This window comes from Dermacentor andersoni, chromosome 3, assembly GCF_023375885.2.
Source record: "Dermacentor andersoni chromosome 3, qqDerAnde1_hic_scaffold, whole genome shotgun sequence".
NCBI classification, from domain to species: Eukaryota; Metazoa; Arthropoda; class Arachnida; order Ixodida; family Ixodidae; genus Dermacentor; species Dermacentor andersoni.
The window spans coordinates 216,332,622-216,353,434 of NC_092816.1; the positions used below are offsets into that span (position 1 = coordinate 216,332,622).

The window sequence follows — 20,813 nt, forward strand, 5'->3', positions numbered from 1 at the left end:
TCTTATTGATACAAGCGCGTACTACGGGGGAACGATAACGATAGTCAGGGTTCAGTTCTAGTGACCGCTGGTAAAATGTGGAACAAGGTAAGCTCAACATTGCTTTCAGATAGGGCGCATTGTTTGGCAATATAGACAGTTGTCTTTACTTAATCGTGTATCACGACAATTACATTTCTAGTTGTTCTTTCCTTCAGCCTCGAAGAACAGTCGTTCTGGATTTCGCTTAAAGCGCTGCTAACCGTGCCTCACCTAGGCGTCCCGCGAGCAATGTGGCAGTACACGTGGCCTGCAAATTTCCTTTTTATTTCCGTTTTATTTCTGTCACACATGCAGCCTTTTCTTCTGGGCCGTCATTGATCACTACTGGTTCTTCTCTAAATCCCCAAGGCTCTGCTCCTATTGGCTCTTTCTGTCGATAACTCTGAGCTTCACGTCATAGGGAAGGAGAAGTAGGATGCTTGGTTGGTACTTGGGGGGAATCTGGAAAGAAGAAAGCATCGTCATTTGGCGAACTGAGCCATTTGTCGTGCCTGCGATATAACATGCGTTTGTGTGCACATGTAAAAACCGTTTTCAAGACAATTTCTCAATATTTCCCGAATAAGAAATTCTCAAACATTGAGCAATAGCATCGAGAGCTGTTTCTTATAAAAAATAACGAAGGCACCCCAAGTTTCATGCGATCACTGAGCATTGTCATCAACATCAAATCGAATATATTTGTGCTCAGACATGGTACATCGCGATTTCGCTATATTTCACTACCACTCCGGCAAGTCCAGAATGTGAAATTTCCTCGACGGCGCAAGCACTGACGTGCGCGACAATGCTAAACAAATAGGTGAAAGTGGACACGATGAGAAAATCAAGGGCCATTGCAGGCAAGAAATAGCTTCTCACCTTATGTATTCAGAAAAAGGCATGTCATCCGTCAGCAACCTATAGCGTCTGTTTACGATATTATTGAGGTTTGTGTTGCTATGTGCAATCTCCTGTATTAATTTGATTTTTGTAGTTCAATCTACAATGCTCTATACGGAACAATAATATATTACATTGAACCTGTAGCATTGCCTGTGACTGTAGTTTAATGAAATTAAGCATACCTCACTAACTGCAGCAAATACGTTGAAACTGTTAAAACTACTCATCAAAAGACAGGCTGAACAAAGCAGGGCGAAACAAACAGGACAAGCACTACTGACAGCTGTGAACGTTTACTGGAAACATTTCGCTGAAGCAGTCTCATCACACGTGATGATTGGAGAGCGTATTGTGCTCCGAACTGTGCTCAACTTGCACAAGATGCATAAAAAAGAAAAGAGAACTGAATGAACCAGCTTAGCTGGACTACCCATGAATCGGGCTTCTTTGCATAGAAAGTGCACAGGAGACATGCTTACGCACAAGCCAGGTACAAAATCTTCTATCAATAATAATTATGATAATAATCATATACAGCCTATTTTATGTCCACTGCAGGACGAAGGCCTCTCCCTGTGACCTCCAATTACCCCTGCAATGCGCCAACCGATTCCAACTAGCGCCCGCGAATTTCCTAATTTCATCGCCCCACCTAGCCTTCTGCCGTCCTCAACTGCGCTTCCCTTCTCTTCGTAACCATTCTGTAACCCTAATTGTCCAATGGTTATCTAACCTGCGCATTAGATAACCTGCCCAGCTCCAATTGTTTCTCTTAATGTCAATTAGAATATCGGCTATACTCATTTGCTCTCTGATCCAAACCGCTCTCTTTCTGTCTCTTAACGTTGTGCCTAGCATTCTTCGTTCCACCGCTCTTTGCGTGGTCCTTGACTTGTTGTCAAGCTTCTTTGCCAGTTTCCAAGTTACCGCCCCATGTGTCAGCACCGGTAAAATGCGCTGATTGCACACCTTCCTTTTCAATGATAATGGTAAGCTTCCAGTCAAGAGCTGACCATGTCTGCCGCACGTGGTCCAACGCATTTTTATTCTTCTATGAATAACTTCTCATGATCAGGGTTCCCTGTAGTTACTTGACCTAGATAAACGTACTCTTTCACAGACTGTAGAGGCTGACTGGCGATCCTGAACTCTTGTTACCTCGCCCGGCTATTCATCACTATCTTTGTCTTCTGCATATTGATATTCAACCCCACTTTTGCACTCTCTTTGTTAAGGTCTTCAATCATTTGTTGTAACTCATCTGCAGTATGGCTGAATAAAAGAACGTAATCGGCAAACCGTAGGTTGCTGAGATATTCGCCGTCGATCCTTGGTGCTACGCCTTCCAAGTTCTATACCTTGAATACTTCCAAGCACGCAGTTAATAGCATTGGAGAGATTGTCTCCTTTTCTGACCCCTTTCTTTATAGGTATCTTACTACTTTTCTCGAGCACAATTAGGGTAGTTGTGGAATCTCTGTAGATAGCTTCCAAGATATTCACGTAAATGGTCTGTAGACCTTGATTACGTAATGCTTCTATGACTGCTGATATCTCTACTGAATCAAATGCGTTTTCGTAATCCATGAAAACATTAGAGAGGCTGATTGTATTTTGCGGATTTCTCATTTACATGAATACTGGTATGAATGTGATCCATTGTAAATTATTGTCAAAGATTGGTGCTAATGTATTCGCACTCTCTGAACCGGAGGGGATGGGGCGACAACAAACCCACCCACGTACATTTACCGATAGTTCGATTGCTAACCGCGATAAGGTCCACGCCTGATCGACCGTGGACCAGAGGCATGAGATCGGAGGTGACGCAAAAACACGTGCTCAATTTAATAAAATAAAATCAGGCCAGAGACACGGTGGAAAAGAGAATACGCGAACTGAAGGCAGGCGTTGGAAAGCCTCGCAGAAGGCGTGCAGGTCACACCAACGCTGATGCGACGTGCGACACAAAGTGCACCAGGTGAGAATTTCGAACACTCATGAAATAATAAAAAAAGTACGGAGCGCAAATGCAAGTACACGCGACAATAAACGCAGTAAACACTACACTAACACAACAAACAAAAACGAACATGCGATGACTGCTTAAATGAAACATGAAACGCGAATAAAGAAGGAGTACGGCGGGAAGTTCTGAGAGCAGGTTGGAACACGAGGCTTATCTGTGGTGTGCTCGTCGTGATCCCAATCTGAAGAGGTCTCGGGCTGCTGGTACCTCGCTGCCGAAGATCTTGACGGACTTGCGCCGTCTGTCAATGTACCGGCGAAGACTTCGGACTGGTGGTTTCAACTTGCCGGCCACATCTTCAGCTGTCTCTCGGCGCATGACCAGCCCGCTCCGTCTTCCAAACTACTCTGCCCGCTCGCCGTGGCTAGCCCGTCCCTCGTCACGCTCTGGCGACCCACGTGACGACTGGACCGGCGAGCTCAGGGACAATAGGGGACTTGCCTCCCTACCACGGTGTAAGCGGCGCTACGGCTGCGGCGGCAACGGCGGCCATGTCGAGATAGTATATAATACTCGGAGTAAGCTAATGGGCCTGTAATTTATTAATTTTGTAACGTCTCCCATTTTGTGGCTTAGTGTAGTGTTTGCATTCTTCCAGTTTTCTGGGACCCTTGCAGTCAATACACTTCGTATGGAGAGCCGCCAGATTTGCAATACCGTTTCCAAAACTTCACAACCTAATTTCGCTTTTGCAGAGCCAATGAGTTGCGTGTTTTTCTACCACGGATAGCAACCGCAACTTTTGCAGTGTAAGGAAAAATTTGACACGTGTACTGATTTCAAATACCTAAAATGATGTGGAGCCTGTAGTTAAGGCACTGGCGAGTGTGTCCCAAGTAGGCACGACCGCAGGTTAAAGGAATTCTGTTCTCGGCAGCAGTAGCACACGCCCTACTTCTGACAAAAACATAAAAAGGGGCCGGTTCATGCGACATTGATGACTGACGCCACCTCTGTAAGTTTCCAGTTTGAGTATACTGTGCTTGTCTGGGATCACCACAACAAAAAAGTCGGGCGTGTTTGGGCGTGTTTTGGGCGTGTTTCGCCCAAAACACGAAGCATTGGTTGTGTTGTGATAGCAAATTAGTAGACAGCTATTCGATGTAAGGCTAGCAGTTCTAGCGGCCGTATAAGCTCATAAGCATTCGCTCACTGACTAAATTTCCAAGCGTGGTATCACGCCCGCACAGGCACATCTCACTTGATGAGTGCGCACAGTCGCTCTCAAAGCGCTGCATCGAGAAAACATGGCAGCAGCGAGTGAATTGATGTTCGTGCTGCCTCTCGGAGACCTCTACTTGAACGAAGCGGAGAGAACACACGCTTTCAATAGACGTCCTGCGCGGGCGCGTGGCTGTCTCTAACCATCTCAGATCGCATTGAAGATAGGGCTCGCACGGCCGCGCCCAGCCGCGTCATACGCAGCCGCCACCAGAGTAGAAGCCCCCCCCCCCCCCCCCCCCTGGTGCCTTGTGCGCGGGGGAAGGGTAGGTGCTTTTAAAACCCCTTAAACTTCGTAAAGTAGCGACACTCTCCTCATCCGCCTTCACTCCTCCTCTTTTCTCATCTCTTTCACGCTCCCTCCTCTACCGTGACGTCGCTTACACTGCTCGAGCGTAGCAGCTGCGCCAACATCCGCTCCTCGCCACTCCGTAGACGCTTCTCGGGCAAAAATGGCGCTGATGCACGGCGCGAGGGCCCACGTGATGCTACTAGGCCAATAGCGACGCGGCGTCGGCGCGCGAGAAGGAGGCGGCATTCTTCAAAGCGTGGCACTACTTTACGAAGTTTAAGAGGTTTTAGGTGCTTCCCCCACGCTTTCCCCCTTGCGCGCGCAATGTCAAGCCACCATCCTCGGCTCACCCTCGCACGCTTTCACTCGCACCTATAGCAAGCGGCGCGCGGCGCCGCTGTTATCGCACTTTGACTTTATCCAGAGCATCACGCTCACGCTGATGGCGGAAATGTGCCGGAGTGCCCATGCAATTAACGTCGCGATGAAAGGAACTTATGTAACTGGAACGAATCACCCGAAATGCAGCGAGATTTATATTCGGAAAATGTACCGTGTGTCCCAGTTTACTTGGACCTAGAATTTAAAAAAAACAAAAAAAACACGAGCTCTAGAGAAATTGTACCGGCTGCATAGTAGCAGTTGTCGTGTGACTTCCAGCTAGCATTTTTTTTATCACAAAGCATTAAATAATTATTTGCTTTTATTTAGTCAACTCTTTAATTATTGCTTGAATCGCAAACATATCAATCACAAAGTTGTAGAGCACCTAAATTAACCTCAAAATTAAGAATTTGTTTCGTGCTCAGCTTTGCCTCTCTGGTTTTTCCCATAAAAAACAAAAGTGTGCGAAACACCCAAAATACGAAATAGATACGCGCTCGATAGCGCGCCGCTACTCAAGCGCTCCGAAGCGAACATATAGCCGCGGATACACGGCTTTACTAGCGGCGGGAGCTTGGCCCAAAACACGAAGCATTGGTTGTGGTAGCAAATTAGTAGACCGGTATTCGAAGTAGGGCTATGTGATGGTCGCGCCATTATGAGAACACGCCGCAGACGCATTGATAAGCGTGGCGGAGCCGTGGGAGGAGGGGGGGGGAGGAGGATTTTGAAGCCGGGAAACCGTAATGGTGCAATTGGGACTGTAATTTCGCGCACTCATCTCGTTCTGTAGATAGGCGCGCCTGGGCCGTATGCTACTTTTGGTCCGTTTAGCAATAGAAACAAACCTTGCGCAGGCTACGTCCATCTAATGCATTTTGGCGGATCTGTACGGCCAGCATATGCGTTATCGATTACGTAAATCATTTTCGCTTGACGTGTCAGTGGGTAGATAATAGACTTTCCGGGCGGTTTTCCGGTTTAGCGGGGGCGTCAACGTGAGCGGCCAGATTGGTGGCGCCAGCTGGTGGCGCAAAGCTCAACCACACAAACACAGAGCTAATTACTATATTCTGCTCAGATGTTGGCGTAAATTTTGGACAGTGGCGTAATCGTGCTCACAATTACGCCGCTACCAAAAATTTGCACGAGTGACGAGGCAGGACATGGTGAGTTACTGCAGTTTTAGCTATGCGTTTGTCTGGTTGAGCTCTACAACACCAGGCGGCTTCACCGCTCACGTTTACGCCCCGACCATCCGGTAATCCGCCCAAACCGCTCCCGTTTACCGGAATAGCGTACAAGCTAAAAGTCTCTAATAGAGACTTTTAGCGTGTCCGGTATTCGGGCAAGCGCGGGCGGTTTTCCGGTTTAGCGGGGGCGTCAACGTGAGCGGCCAGATTGGTGGCGCCAGCTGGTGGCGCAAAGCTCAACCACACAAACACAGAGCTAATTACTATATTCTGCTTAGCTGCTGGCGTAAATTTTCGACAGTGGCGTAATCGTGTTCACAATTACGCCGCTGCCACAAATTTGCACGAGTGGCGAAGCAGGATATGGTGAGTTACTGCAGTTTTAGCTATGCGTTTGTCTGGTTGAGCTCTACAACACCAGGCGGCTTCACCGCTCACGTTTACGCCCCGACCATCCGGTAATCCGCCCAAACCGCTCCCGTTTACCAGAATAGCGTACAGGCTAAAAGTCTCTAATAGAGACTTTTAGCGTGTCCGGTATTCGGGCAAGCGCGGGCGGTTTTCCGGTTTAGCGGGGGCGTCAACGTGAGCGGCCAGATTGGTGGCGCCAGCTGGTGGCGCAAAGCTCAACCACACAAACACAGAGCTAATTACTATATTCTGCTTAGCTGCTGGCGTAAATTTTCGACAGTGGCGTAATCGTGTTCACAATTACGCCGCTGCCAAAAATTTGCACGAGTGGCGAAGCAGGATATGGTGAGTTACTGCAGTTTTAGCTATGCGTTTGTCTGGTTGAGCTCTACAACACCAGGCGGCTTCACCGCTCACGTTTACGCCCCGACCATCCGGTAATCCGCCCAAACCGCTCCCGTTTACCGGAATAGCGTACAAGCTAAAAGTCCCTAATAAGGGGAGATCACGACGGTACCACGCCAATGACCTGCTCTTCAAGAAGGTAGTCATGCCCCTCACGAATGATCAGAAGACTAAAATTATCCTGGCTCTGTGGGCGGCGCACGGCGACAAGAAGGCAGCCAAGCTAATCCGGATGTGGCATTTTCGAGGACGCCCTAGTCCGTCAACAAGACTTCATTTATTTGTTTATTTGCAAATACTGCTGTCCCCACACACGAGAGATAGCCCAGGGGGTGGATCAATACAAAACTTCGAAGACACAAGAACACGTTTGCAGAATATAACAGGTTAAATGACCACACAAGCGAGACAAAACAGTTCTCCGGAATACAGATCAATGTTAAGAGTGCTAACAAATACTAACAGAATATATATTTTATCAATTCTGGAGAAAATTGTTACGTGGGTAGTCGTCTAATGGATCCATCTACCTTGTTCCACAATTCTGTTGTTGGTGGAAGCAAAGAGCGTTTAAAGCAGTTCAGTTCGACCTAAGCGGGACAATGTTCATCGAACAAGTGCGCCCGGTACTGCGCACAGAGCTGGTGATAAAGGCGGAGGTACACAGACATGAACAGAAGAACTGACAATTTTCTGAAGCATGATAAGGCAATTACATGTTCGTGTCGTCTGAGCTAGCGACTGTAGGGATAATAGCTGAGCCTGCGAGGAGGGGCAGAAGTGGCGATCGTACCTGCCGTATATAAATCGTATATTTTTTTTATGCAGCTTCAAGTATATCTATGTCGCATTGATTGCAAGGGGGACCAAATTATAGAGGCGTAATCAAGGATGGGTCGAACTAGTGTTTTGTAGACCATGAGTTTGCACTCTTTAGTGGAATTTTTCAGCGTGCGTTTGCCGTAACCAAGCCTCTGAAGCGCTTTTGAACAGCAACGTCATGAGTGAATTCGATGAACTGCTTGACCATTGAGTGGCTAGCACGGAATCCATGTTACCACTGAGAGATAATGCTATTATCAGCTAAAAACCTGCTGATATGTTTATGTATGATATGCTCTAATAATTTTATAATTGTTCTCTTATTCGCATTAGTTGCTTGAGTGAGATAACCAAAATAAACAATGCGACCACATGAATGTGCTTTTGCACGCAAGCTGCTAACAGTGGCTGTCAATTTCGCGTTTACTACTGCTGTTTCACATACAATGGCTACTAATGACTGCGATTTGAAATGCAGACTGCTAAAGGCGTCTTTCAAATGTGCCGCGACTACTGTTATTTCTTCGCGGGGCCTGTCATGCTCAATGCTGGCTGCTCAATAGCGTATTTTGGGCCTTCTCACATTGGCATTATTCTTCTCAACAGGCTGGAAAGAACAGTAGGGGGAGCACAACTACCTGGAAGCAGGCCGCCTAACATGGGCATGCCACTCTGCTAGCATTTCTCTTATTTGTTCATGTGGCCTAATGAAATAAACAATGACTATGCGGTGGAGTAAACCGAGCCGACGGTGTGCTTTTGTTATTCCTTGCCTGCATGTATTGATTGGCCTTTAGGGGCATGTAAAGCTTGACAATGGCTCCAACACGACTGCTGTTGTTTTCCTTTCGACATGCAGGCTGCCAACATAGGCGGTCAAATTTGCTTCAGCTGCTGCTACTTCACCATAGGGCCCGTCAAATGCTCGAATGAGCATTTTGGTCCCCACATAGTTATTCACGGTTAATAATTGTATTTGCATTGAGATTTTAAGCACTTGAGCATGGTTACATGTCAGTACATAAATTGAGCACGATGTGTGCAGGACGTGGCTTTTTAAGAATTGAGCTTTCATTAAAAGGAATTACTTTGAACTGCTTATTATGAGAGGCTGCTGCGAACCCACCGGCAAAATTTTGATAGCTTTAATGAGGGCTGTTTCTTCGTTATTAATAAGCTGTTATGCTTCGTCGAGTGGCTCAATGCCGGACAGCTCGCTGTCGCAGTCGCTTTCTTCAGTGTCATCTTCACCCAGTTGGATCATGATGAGTTAGATGTGGTCACTCCCAGACGTGTCAAGTCTGAACTTTGCCTTCAGGTCTATCACGTGGTGAACGTTCTTTTTGCAGTCTTCTGCCGTTACGTGCTTGATTTTCCCCTCACCACGTCTTCGACTGTGGACGGCCGGAAGCCTCTGTTGTCCGCAGCGATGCCATTTTTCACCTTTGCCCACACGAGCCCGATAGGATTAAATTCGCAGTGGTACGGTGGGAGCCTGAGTACAATGAAACCGGCCCTTCCAGCTGCATTTTCTACGATGCAGCTCAGAAAGCGTGGCTTTACAGATGCTACCAACTTAAGCTGCTGCTCTTCCACCACCCTTTCGCTGTAGGCGATGTTTTTGGTTTTGAGCCAATCCTGTATTTTTTACTTTTTCCAAGTCGTCGTCGGGAATTTCTCTTGCCACCGGGTATAGTAAGGTGCATTGTCTAAAACAATGACACTTCCAGCTGGTAACTTTTGCAGAACATCATTAAACCATCCTTCGAAGCGATCCCCGCCTATTTCTTCGTGGTAGTAGCCTTTTGTTTGGCCACGGAATACATCCAAGCAGCCGTCGACGAAGTCATCCTCGCTGCCGTTGTGCGTCACAATTGGGCGCTGGCCTTTACAAGAAGGTTGTTTCAGACTCTACGACAGGCGATTTACCCGAGTGTACAGGCGTCCGTGCGTTTGCACCACGGTGCAAACGCACGGACGCCTGTACACAGCGTGTTACGCCGTCACCCATGTCTTGTCCAGTAAAAAAGATATTTCGGCCTTCCACCCGGTAGCACTCCACGTCACGAAGGTAGTGATTCCACCAATCGGCGATGTCATCCCGGTCGATAAGCAGTGAACTGCGGCTCATCTTCTCGTGCTTGAATCCGATCTCGACAAGCAGGCGACGCACACTACAACGCTTCAGTGATGGAAGATCCATACGCTTCGAGAACTCGTTATTTATCTTTTCGACCGTCGGTATCTCGTTGTGGCGAAAGAAATCGTGCACACATGACCTCAGCGCTCACAACGTGAAGCTGTGATACTTCGTGCTGCGTCTTCTTTTCTCCGCACTTCGTGGCCTCTTTCGGGAGGACGTCGACACTTTGTCACCCGAAACATGCGACGCTTTGACCTTCCTTGTCACCTTGAACACTGTGCTTTCGCGGACAACGAGCATCTCGACGACAAATTTGGTCGTGTCCTCCACGCTGTGTTGAATGGAGGAGTGGAGGATCATATTGCGTGTATGGCTATTCAGGACGTGGCCACGCTTGGTCTTCTTGTCGGGGCTCCTTGATGATGCGGACAACGAGGCGACACAAGGCTCGTTCGGCAACAAAGGACCGCATTGCGACGTTACCCACTGGGCTCCTTCGCGGAAAACTCGCACGGAATGCCTTGCGCCAAGTGTCTATATCGTAGGCTTGCAAAAAAGAAAAAGAAACGTAAAAAGGTAAAAAAAGCCAATGACATTCTTGAAAATAAGTTTGTGAAAACACAACACCAATAAATAAATATAGATTTCACGCTATATAAAACCAAGAGCCCTTATTTAAAACGACGAATGAAGCATTTTTGTACCTTCCCTGCCTGGACCGTATTCTCGCCCCAGGTTCGTAATAGTGGTGATAGATGCATTGTTTTTTGTAAGTACCTGTTCAACAGCAACTGATTCATTTTACGTTCGGAAACCGAGTAGTAAATGTGCCGTGTACATGTAAACTAGCGCAAAAGCCATGCAGGGTTGCTCTTTCTACTTTTGAAACTTGCAATGAAGCTAAAGAGCAGACGAGAGATGGAGATTCTTGTTAGGAAAGAAGAAAAAATGGGGTGAAGTGCAGCGCAGTAACTTTCTCTCCGGGGAGGACACCTCAACCGCGCATGTGCTCTTTAGCTTCATTGCAAGTGACAAGAGCAGACGACGGACAGCGTTGTAGAAGGCATGGCGTTAATTTTCTCTCGCGATTCGGCATGTGCTGTAGCACATGAGAGTTCTACTAAACCAGTCATCAAAATACAGAAGTCTTTATTTATGCCGACAATTACACGTTTCAGAAGCACGATTTACGGAGTGGGGGTATTTTAGTTGCGGGGGCAATCGGCTATCGCACTTGGGTCACCTGGGCGGGGCCTGTCCTTTTTTTGTAAAGTTGTACCCGACTATAGTGTGCCACAAAGTGGCCGATGTAACTAACGAAATTGCTCCATTAGCTGCGTCCCCATCTACCCAACCCCTCACCGACATCGTACACATCGTCCGCCTGAAGCCCTATGACGTCCCGGACACCCATTAACCTTGTATGCCGTCAATCTTTTCCGTGCCCTCCTTTTTCGACTGCACCGAGTTGGGGCATTCGACGCGGGAGGCTACTGTTATGAACCATCGGTCCTCCGGACGTAAAGGAAGTCGTTCATACCAGAAACAGGACAAACTGTGCTGCAACCCGCCACTGTTGTTCTGGCGCATCTCGTTGCCCCTGTCTAAGTATTTGTCTACAATTAAAGATGAAGGGAAGAAGCTACTCGAAAATACATAATTATTTGTACTAGAGATTTGAAAATGCTGCCGTCCATAGACTCTTTAATGTACATTTTAAATTTGTCATTAGTTTTTGTGTAGCTCCTACATTTCTTAGGCATATCCTACAGAACTGAAGAATAGTAATCTTTTGAGGTACATCATTGTGTATTAAATTTTCACAAGAAGAATCGTGGTGTAGCTTATTTAGCTTGTTGTAGACCGCAAATTGCCGATTCTTATCCAAACTGCTTGTATATTTAGTGGGACTAAATAATTATTAAACTTCTTTTTTTTTTGCAATCCCATGAAAGAGAACCTCGTACTTTCGCAGCTACAGCCGAAAGATATTACAATTTCCGTGCACACAAGAATATTGCAATAAAAGTACAGAAACTTCGAAGGCGAATTTGGATGAAGAGGAAAACGAAGCTGAGCTGGCTCGCGTGCGGCGCTGTGAACTGCTTTCGCTCAGCAATACCTTTGCATTCTTCGTATTCGAAATAAAGGCGCTAAATTGTTACAATTGCGGTGGAAGGTGTAGTTTAAGCCAACAATTACCTGCTGCTACCTTAGGTACACTGTCTGCCAACGACGGAAGCCCAACAGTACGAGCTTTGCAGTAGCCATCGACTTTCGGGCTTGGCACCACTACCTCAACAAATTAACTCGAGCGGAGAGACCCATAAACCGCCCGCGAGGGCATCTCCTTACCACACAGGGACATCCACTGGAAATCCCGGTGACGACGTGTATGAGAGGCTCAGCCACTATCATCGGGTGAGCCTGTAGAATGGTTGGCATGCCGATAACCAGTTGTCAACGTTTCTTGATTTCACTGCATTGGTATGGTTTGGGAACCATGAGGACACTTTGACAATCTGGGAAGTACTTGTGGAGAAAATGAGGAAATGCTGTGGAGACCCAGCAACGAAAAAGAAGCGTGCGGAGCGAGCGTTGTCCTAGAGGGCTCAAGTCACCGGGGAGGCTTTCAGAACGTACATTGAAGAAATACTGAAGCTGTCCAAGTCGGTGGATGCCCGAATGGCGGAAGACAAGGTGAGCCATATTCTAAAAGGAATCGCCGAGGATGTTTGTCACTTGCTCACCTGCTCAGTCTAGAACCAGTGGCTGAGCTGCTTAATCACTGTCGAACCTTCGAGGTCCCTAAAACACGTTGTATCACTTCGAAGTTTGGACATCTGGCCAATGTCACGACGGTAAGCACCGTCGATGTATACTATGATTTTCTACCGCTGTCATTTCGTCCTCCATTCGTCTCATTGTACGTGAGGAACTACGTGGTATGCTTCTGTTCCTCTGCAAGCTAGAGACACGCAGTGTGATATACCATCCACAACTATCAATGCTGCAAGTTTCGACGGGCGGAGCTACCACATCCGCGGGCCTCGGCTGAGGGCTGCAGTGCCAGTGGCCTCTAACGTCGAGCCGCGTTACGCGCTCCGTGACAGTTACAGCTACAACAGCCGACCGTCTCCTTTCGTTCCAGAGCAGGAACAAAACCCCTACATCCACGCGCCACCGCTGCTTTCTTAAGTAGCGACAACCTTTGTTGTGCGCCGCCTTTTCCCCTCACACCAAATACGGTTCCGGCATTTCCGGTTCAGGCATTTCGGGTTTCAAAATTTCCGGTTCCGGCGTTTCCGCTTCCTGGAGTTGCGCTGCGGCAGTTTCCGCTTTGACTGCCGATGGTGAAACGCCCGTGCTTGCTTAGCAGAGCTGTGGCAGTGACCATGAGAAGAATGCAAAGGCGACAAGCTGCTGTATTCGGCTGAAGTAGTAGTTCGCGGTCGACGTTTTCTAAATGCACGAAAAACGGCAGTGCTCTCCAAGCGCCCAGGCACTACATTCCACTGTACATTGTAGAATGTAGTCTTGACGACAGGTCACGGCGTAACAATTTAATTTTGTATGGCATCCCAGATTCCGATGAAACCTGGCAGGCGATTCAGGAAAAATTTACTTCTGTTCTTGTTGATTGCCCTATACTGACCCCCTTTCCCCTCACGAAATCGAACGCGCGCGCCGCTTAGCAACTTTCCCACCTAACAAATGCCGTCCTATTATAGCAAAATTTTTGAACTTCAAAGCGAAAAACCTAATACTCACCAAAGGCAAAGCCTAAACGAAAGTAAGGTCAAAGTTAGTCAAGATTACTCGGCCGCAACACGTCTGGCACGGAAAAAATTGCTCGATTTTGAGAAAGCCTCCCCAACGTGGATCCCTAACCCACAAACTTCGCCACAAGTTACTTATGAACAAGAAATCTTACATGTATGACCCTATCACTGCCACTGTCATTTCCACTGATACGAGAAGCGCACATGCCAGCTCGCCCTCTGCCGCTATCTCTGCCAACACTTTAGGGACGAATGAGGGGCAGTGGCCACACATCCTCGGCTTCAGTATCGCTTCTTTTTACTAAGATCAGACGCGTCCATAACAAGTATAACTCACTCACATCAGCAATCGATACATGTTCCGCTAAAATAATCGCGCTAACGGAGACATGGCTCACTGCGCATGTCTGCGACGCTATCTTTTTCAATGCTCATTGCTCTCATTCTATCGTTGTCATTGTAGCACGCAGAGAGGCGGCGGCGTGCTTTTCGCAATCTCCAATGATATACCATCATCATGTATACACGAGCAGACTGAACTAGAATTAGTATGGTCAGCAATAACACTTAATCGTCAGAAAGTTGTAATAGGAGTATGCTACCCTCCACCTTTGTCGTCACCTAACTTTGCTAATGTACTTTATGACGCTGTTAAGATCGTTGCAACACGCTTTCCTTCATCACCACTGTTCCGACTTGGCGATTTTAATTTACCAAATATAACATGGAATACCGACCCCCTTTAATATAGCCGCTCTCATCTCCAGCTCGCAACTATTTAGATGTGTGTTTCGTATTCTCACTCGTGCAGATGTGCACTCAGGCAGATATAACAGCTAACACGGCGAATACACTAGATTTACTCCTCACTAATCGACCCGAAATAGTATCGCCTGTAACGTACCTTCCAGGAATCAGCGACCACTTGCTTCTACAATATGTCATTAGACTAGACGGTCCGAAAACTAACAAGAAGAAAAATATAATACGAGGCTACTGCAGATCAAATTATCAAGCCAAAAATATAGCACTATCTTCTTTTATCGTCGTTTTTCTTGATGGCTTTCAACGCCGTAGTGTACAAACTAATTGGAACATCTTCATACCTATAGTCACCCATCTAACTGAACTGTACATTCCTCAACGCACCATTGCAACTAACACACTCTCCCTGGTACAATAATCACATTAAGCGTCTATGAAATAAAAACACGACGAGCAAAACGAGAACAACGTGAAAGCAGAAGCCAACGTTTCGACAAGTGGACTTGTCTTCTTCAAGGCGACATATGCTTTCCTCGCCACAGTATATACAGTAAACTCTCAGTTGTACGAACGTCGGTTTATCGAATATTTCAGAATAACGAACTTTTTAAAAATCCCCGGCAGTTTTCTTATAGATTCTATGCAAAAATGTTTCACTTAAACGAATTTCGGAACAGTCAATATTTCAGTTTAACGAACTCGCTCAGAAGACCAAGGCTTGCACAGCAAGGCACTGCAGGCGCAAGCGATTCCCGCCCTCATCAAACCGCCGCTCCAGCGGCAATGTAACGGATGGATGGATGGATGGATGTTATGAGCGTCCCCTTTGGAACGGGGCGGTGGGTTGCGCCACCAAGCTCTTGCTACTATGCTGCCTAATATCCTACCTAGGTTAACCAATGAAAAAAGAAAAAAAAAACACTATGAACTACCGCGTCCAAACTTTCTGATCCCCTATTGCGAATTGTGCTTTTGTACGTCTCCGTTTTTTGTCGTTTCCCTACTTCCACCAATCCTCCAATCGCCTCTTACTAATGTTTATTGCGGACCTATTTGCTTTACCACTGCTCCCGCTGAACCCAAGGGCTTCAAGGAGGCCAGTGGTGCCTAAATCGACCGCTGGGTAGACGTCTTCACATTCTAATAAAATATGCTCCGTCGTTTCCCTAGCTTTACCGCAGCAAGCACATGCTTCTTCTTCCTTCTTATATCTCGCTTTATAGGTGCGTGTTCTAAGGCATCCCGATCTCGCTTCGAAAAGTAATGAGCTTCCCTTTGAGTTATCATAAATGGTTTCTTTCCTGATTTCGTTTTTTCCTCTTAAGTAGTTACTCATGGCAGGTTTCTTTTCCATTGCCGCCACCCATGAGATTAATTCAGCCTCTCTGACTTTCCGCTTGACCTTCCTTGTTGCTGTGTTGCCCACCCCACAGGCCGCATACTTGCTGGTAAGCTTCCTAGTTCTTTTCCTCCACTGTGAATCAATGTTTTGCCTGTACAGATACCTGAACACTCTCCCAGCCCAAATACTTTCTTCCATATTCCTCAGCCGTTCTTCATACTCAATTTTACTGCGAGCTTCCCTCACTTCAAAACTAGTCCAGCCCATATCCCCCTGCACAGCTTCATTTGTAGTCTTCCCGTGAGCGCCCAATGCGAGGCGACCCACTGACCTTTGGTTCCCGTCGAGTCCTGATTGTACCCCTGATTTAAAGCAAACAACCGCATTTCCAAAAGTAAGTCCTGCAACCATTACCCCTTTCCACATACCTCGGAGGACCTCGTACCTATTGTATTCCCATAGCGCTCTGTGCTTCATTATGGTTGCATTTCTCTTCCCCTTGACTGTTATGGTTTTTTCCTGTGCTTCCATATATCCATTGCCTTCGTTTATCCATATACCAAGGTATTTATGTTCTGTTACCCGAGGTATTTCTTGGCCCTGTATCTCCACTGTCTGTTCACTGTTTTCATTGACTACCATAACACCTGATTTTCTAACACTAAATTTCAAACCTAAATTGTTGCCTTCCTGTCCACAGATATTAGCCAGACGTTGCAAATCGCTTTGCTTGTTAGCGAGCAACACAATGTCGTCCGCATAAAATAAACCTGCGAGTTGCTGCTCTATTACTGTACCCGCCTGTTTGTATGAGAGATTAAACCCGATATTACTTCCTTCCAGCGCCCTCTCCATCGTCACCATGTACATCATAAACAGCAGGGGGGATAAAGGGCACCCTTGCCTCAGTCCCTTGTTGATATGAACTTTCTCCGCGCTCCTCATCCCTTCCCATTCAACGCAAACGGTATTTTCTAGGTAAATCTCTCTCAAAAGCTGTATACAATCGTTACCTAAGCCTTCCCCTTCCAGAATATCCCACAAAATGTTGCGGTCTACGTTGTCGTAGGCTCCTGTAATGTCTAAAAAGGCCACATACAACGGTCTGCTTTCTGCTCAGCCTCTAACGTCGCTGGCGCTACAGCGCCCCTGGGGCAAAGCGGCGGCGCAGAAAACGAACGGCAACGAGGCATGGCCTCCGAGATCGCCCGCACAGAACGAGCAAGCATGTAATTTCGGAGGCCATGAACAAAGTAACATAGCTGGCGCTTACAACGCCGCCAGAGCAAAGCGGCGATCTCATCATCATCATCATCATCAGCCTGATTACGCCCACTGCAGGGCAAAGGCCTCTCCCATACTTCTCCAACTACCCCGGTCATGTACTAATTGTGGCCATGTTGACCCTCCAAACTTCCTAATCTCATCTGCCCACCTAACTTTCTGTCGCCCCCTGCTACGCTTCCCTTCCCTCGGAATCCAGTCCGTAACCCTTATTGACCATCGGTTATCTTCCCTCCTCATTACATGTCCTGCCCATGCCCATTTCTTTTTCTTGATTTCAACTAAGATGTCATTAACGCGCGTTTGTTCCCTCACCCAATCTGCTCTTTTCTTATCCCTTAACGTTACACCTATCATTTTTCTTTCCATAGCCCGTTGCGTCGTCCTCAATTTAAGTAGAACCCTTTTCGTAAGCCTCCAGGTTTCTGCCCCGTACGTGAGTACTGGTAAGACACAGCTGTTATACACTTTTCTCTTGAGGGATAATGGCAACCTGCTATTCATGATCTGCGAATGCCTGCCAAACGCACCCCAGCCCATTCTTATTCTTCTGATTATTTCACTCTCATGATCTGGATCAGCAGTCACTACCTGTCCTAAGTAGATGTATTCTCTTACCACTTCCAGTGCCTCGCTACCTATCGTAAACTGCTGTTCCCTTCCGAGACTGTTAAACATTACTTTAGTTTTCTGCAGATTCATTTTTAGTCCCACCCTTCTGCTCTGCCTCTCCAGATCAGTGAGCATGCATTGCAGTTGGTCCCCTGAGTTACTAAGCAAGGCAATATCATCAGCGAAGCGCAAGTTACTAAGGTATTCTCCATTTACTCTTATCCCCAATTCTTCCCAATCCAGGTCTCTGAATACCTCCTGTAAACACGCTGTGAATAGCATTGGAGAGATCGTATCTCCCTGCCTGACGCCTTTCTTTATTGGGATTTTGTTGCTTTCTTTATGGAGGAGTACAGTGGCTGTGGAGCCGCTATAGATATCTTTCAGTATTTTTACATACGGCTCGTCTACACCCTGATTCCGCAATGCCTCCATGACTGCTGAGGTTTCGACTGAATCAAACGCTTTCTCGTAATCAATGAAAGCTATATATAATGGTTGGTTATATTCCGCACATTTCTCTATCACCTGACTGATAGTGTGAATATGATCTATTGTTGAGTAGCCTTTACGGAATCCTGCCTGGTCCTTTGGTTGACGGAAGTCTAAGGTGTTCCGGATTCTATTTGCAATTACCTTAGTAAATACTTTGTAGGCAACGGACAGTAAGCTGATCGGTCTATAATTTTTCAAGTCTTTGGCGTCGCCTTTCTTATGGATTAGGATTATGTTAGCGTTCTTCCAAGATTCCGGTACGCTCGAGGTCTTGAGGCATTGCGTATAGAGGCTGGCCAGTTTTTCTAGAACAATCTGCCCACCATCCTTCAGCAAATCTGCTGTTACCTGATCCTCCCCAGCTGCCTTCCCCCTTTGCATAGCTCCCAAGGCTTTCTTTACTTCTTCCGGCGTTACTTCTGGGATATCGAATTCCTCTAGATTATACTCTCTTCCATTATCATCGTGGGTGCCACTCGTACTGTATAAATCTCTATAGAACTCCTCAGCCACTTGAACTATCTCATCCATATTAGTAATGATATTGCCGGCTTTGTCTCTTAGCGCATACATCTGATTCTTGCCAATTCCTAGTTTCTTCTTCACTGCTTTTAGGCTTCCTCCGTTCCTGAGAGCTTGTTCAATTCTATCCATGTTATACTTCCTTATGTCAGCTGTCTTACGCTTGTTGATTAACTTCGAAAGTTCTGCCAGTTCTATTCTAGCTGTAGGGTTAGAGGCTTTCATACATTGGCGTTTCTTGATCAGATCTTTCGTCTCCTGCGATAGCTTACTGGTATCCTGTCTAACGGAGTTACCACCGACTTCTATTGCACACTCCTTAATGATGCCCACAAGATTGTCGTTCATTGCTTCAACACTAAGATCCTCTTCGTGGCTTAAAGCCGAATACCTGTTCTGTAGCTTGATCTGGAATTCCTCTATTTTCCCTCTTAGCGCTAACTCATTGATCGGCTTCTTATGTACCAGTTTCCTCCGTTCCCTCCTCAGGTCTAGGCTAATTCGAGTTCTTACCATCCTGTGGTCACTGCAGCGCACCTTACCGAGCACGTCCACATCTTGTATGATGCCAGGGTTAGCGCAGAGTATGAAATCTATTTCATTTCTAGTCTCGCCGTTCGGGCTCCTCCATGTCCACTTTCGGTTATTCCGCTTGCGGAAGAAGGTATTCATTATCCTCATATTATTCTGTTCTGCAAACTCTACTAATACCTCCCCCCTGCTATTCCTAGTGCCTATGCCATATTCCCCCACTGCCTTGTCTCCAGCATGCTTCTTGCCTACCTTGGCATTGAAATCGCCCATCAGTATAGTGTATTTTGTTTTCACTCTACCCATCGCCGATTCCACGTCTTCGTAGAAGCTTTCGACTTCCTGGTCATCATGACTGGATGTAGGGGCGTAGACCTGTACAACCTTCATTTTGTACCTCTTATTAAGTTTCACAACAAGACATGCCACCCTCTCGTTAATGCTATAGAATTCCTGTATGTTACCAGCTATATTCTTATTAATCAGGAATCCGACTCCTAGTTCTCGTCTCTCCGCTAAGCCCCGGTAGCACAGGATGTGCCCGCTCCTTAACACTGTATATGCTTCTTTTGGCCTCCTAACTTCACTGAGCCCTATTATATCCCATTTACTGCCCTCTAATTCTTCCAATAGCACTGCTAGACTCGCCTATTGGAAGAATTAGAGGGCGATCTGTCACACCACAAACCACGTGGTGTGTGTTTTTTTCCGACCGGCTAGTCGTGGCGTGGTAGTCCATATTTCTTTCCAGTCTAGTCGGTTCCGCGTGTGCACACAAACGACCCACGTGGTGTGTTTCTCATTGATATGTACAAATTCCATTTCCCACATTTCTAACACTACGGATGCCATGTCTTTTGCTCCATGAATTGCACTTCGAACTTTTGACCCAGTATGCCAAGTCTTATGTTGGTCTAGTTAATATTCAGTTTAGTGAACTTTCAGTTAAGTGAACTATTTCCTTCGGTCCCTTGAAGTTCACTCAAGTGAGAGTTCACTGTACACCGTTATTTCATGGCCGCCACCATATTGCTACGCAGTGGCGCCATCTATAGGCAGTTGGCATGCTAGCTTGGGCGAGCGCTCAGTCTTGCATGGCAGATATACGCTCCGCGGTAGTTTCTGGCGTTTGTTTTCGCGCTCGTGCGGTCTATTCAGTATGACGCGTCCGTCTACGTGGTACATGGTTCTGTGAGACGTACCCAAGTGCTCTAAGTCGGTACGGCGCGACTTTTTGCCTGCGTTGATGCAGACGGAGCACGCACCTAAAGGTGTGCGCGCATATTTGAGCCTACAATCAGCCTCTAAGATCAATTGTGTATTTCTGACTGTTCCATTTACTAATGCGACTTTATTGCAGTGTTATCCTCTAGTTCTAAGGTGCGGTTTAGGAGCAATGAAACATACGCGATGATCGTAACAGCGTAGGTGCCGTTCTGCTACGATAGGAGCTGTGCTGTTATACTTTGACGTGTTCAAACTGTTATCTGCAGGTTACATTGCGTGACTACTTGGTTCGGTGGATGAGGTTCCCACCTATGAACAAAATAGTTTTGTTTAGTAATAACAGCATACCTTACAGTGTGGATTAAGCTTGTCCAGCAAAGCGACCGTTTACAAACTGCGCGAGCGTCATAAGCAGTGGGAGGTGCT

General features: G+C 46.8%; 1 protein-coding gene across 1 annotated transcript in view; it reads right to left on the reverse strand.

Moving 5' to 3' along the window:
* Nucleotides 1-290: 290 nt before the first annotated feature.
* The window catches only part of LOC126536368 (cytochrome P450 3A9-like), a 357,446-nt gene continuing 336,923 nt past the window's right edge, over nucleotides 291-20,813 (reverse strand). Inside the window, exon 14 of the mRNA XM_050183303.3 lies at nucleotides 291-483. Coding sequence (XP_050039260.2) covers nucleotides 400-483 — 84 coding nt within the window. The 3' untranslated portion in view covers nucleotides 291-399. The remainder of the gene's footprint in view (nucleotides 484-20,813) is intronic.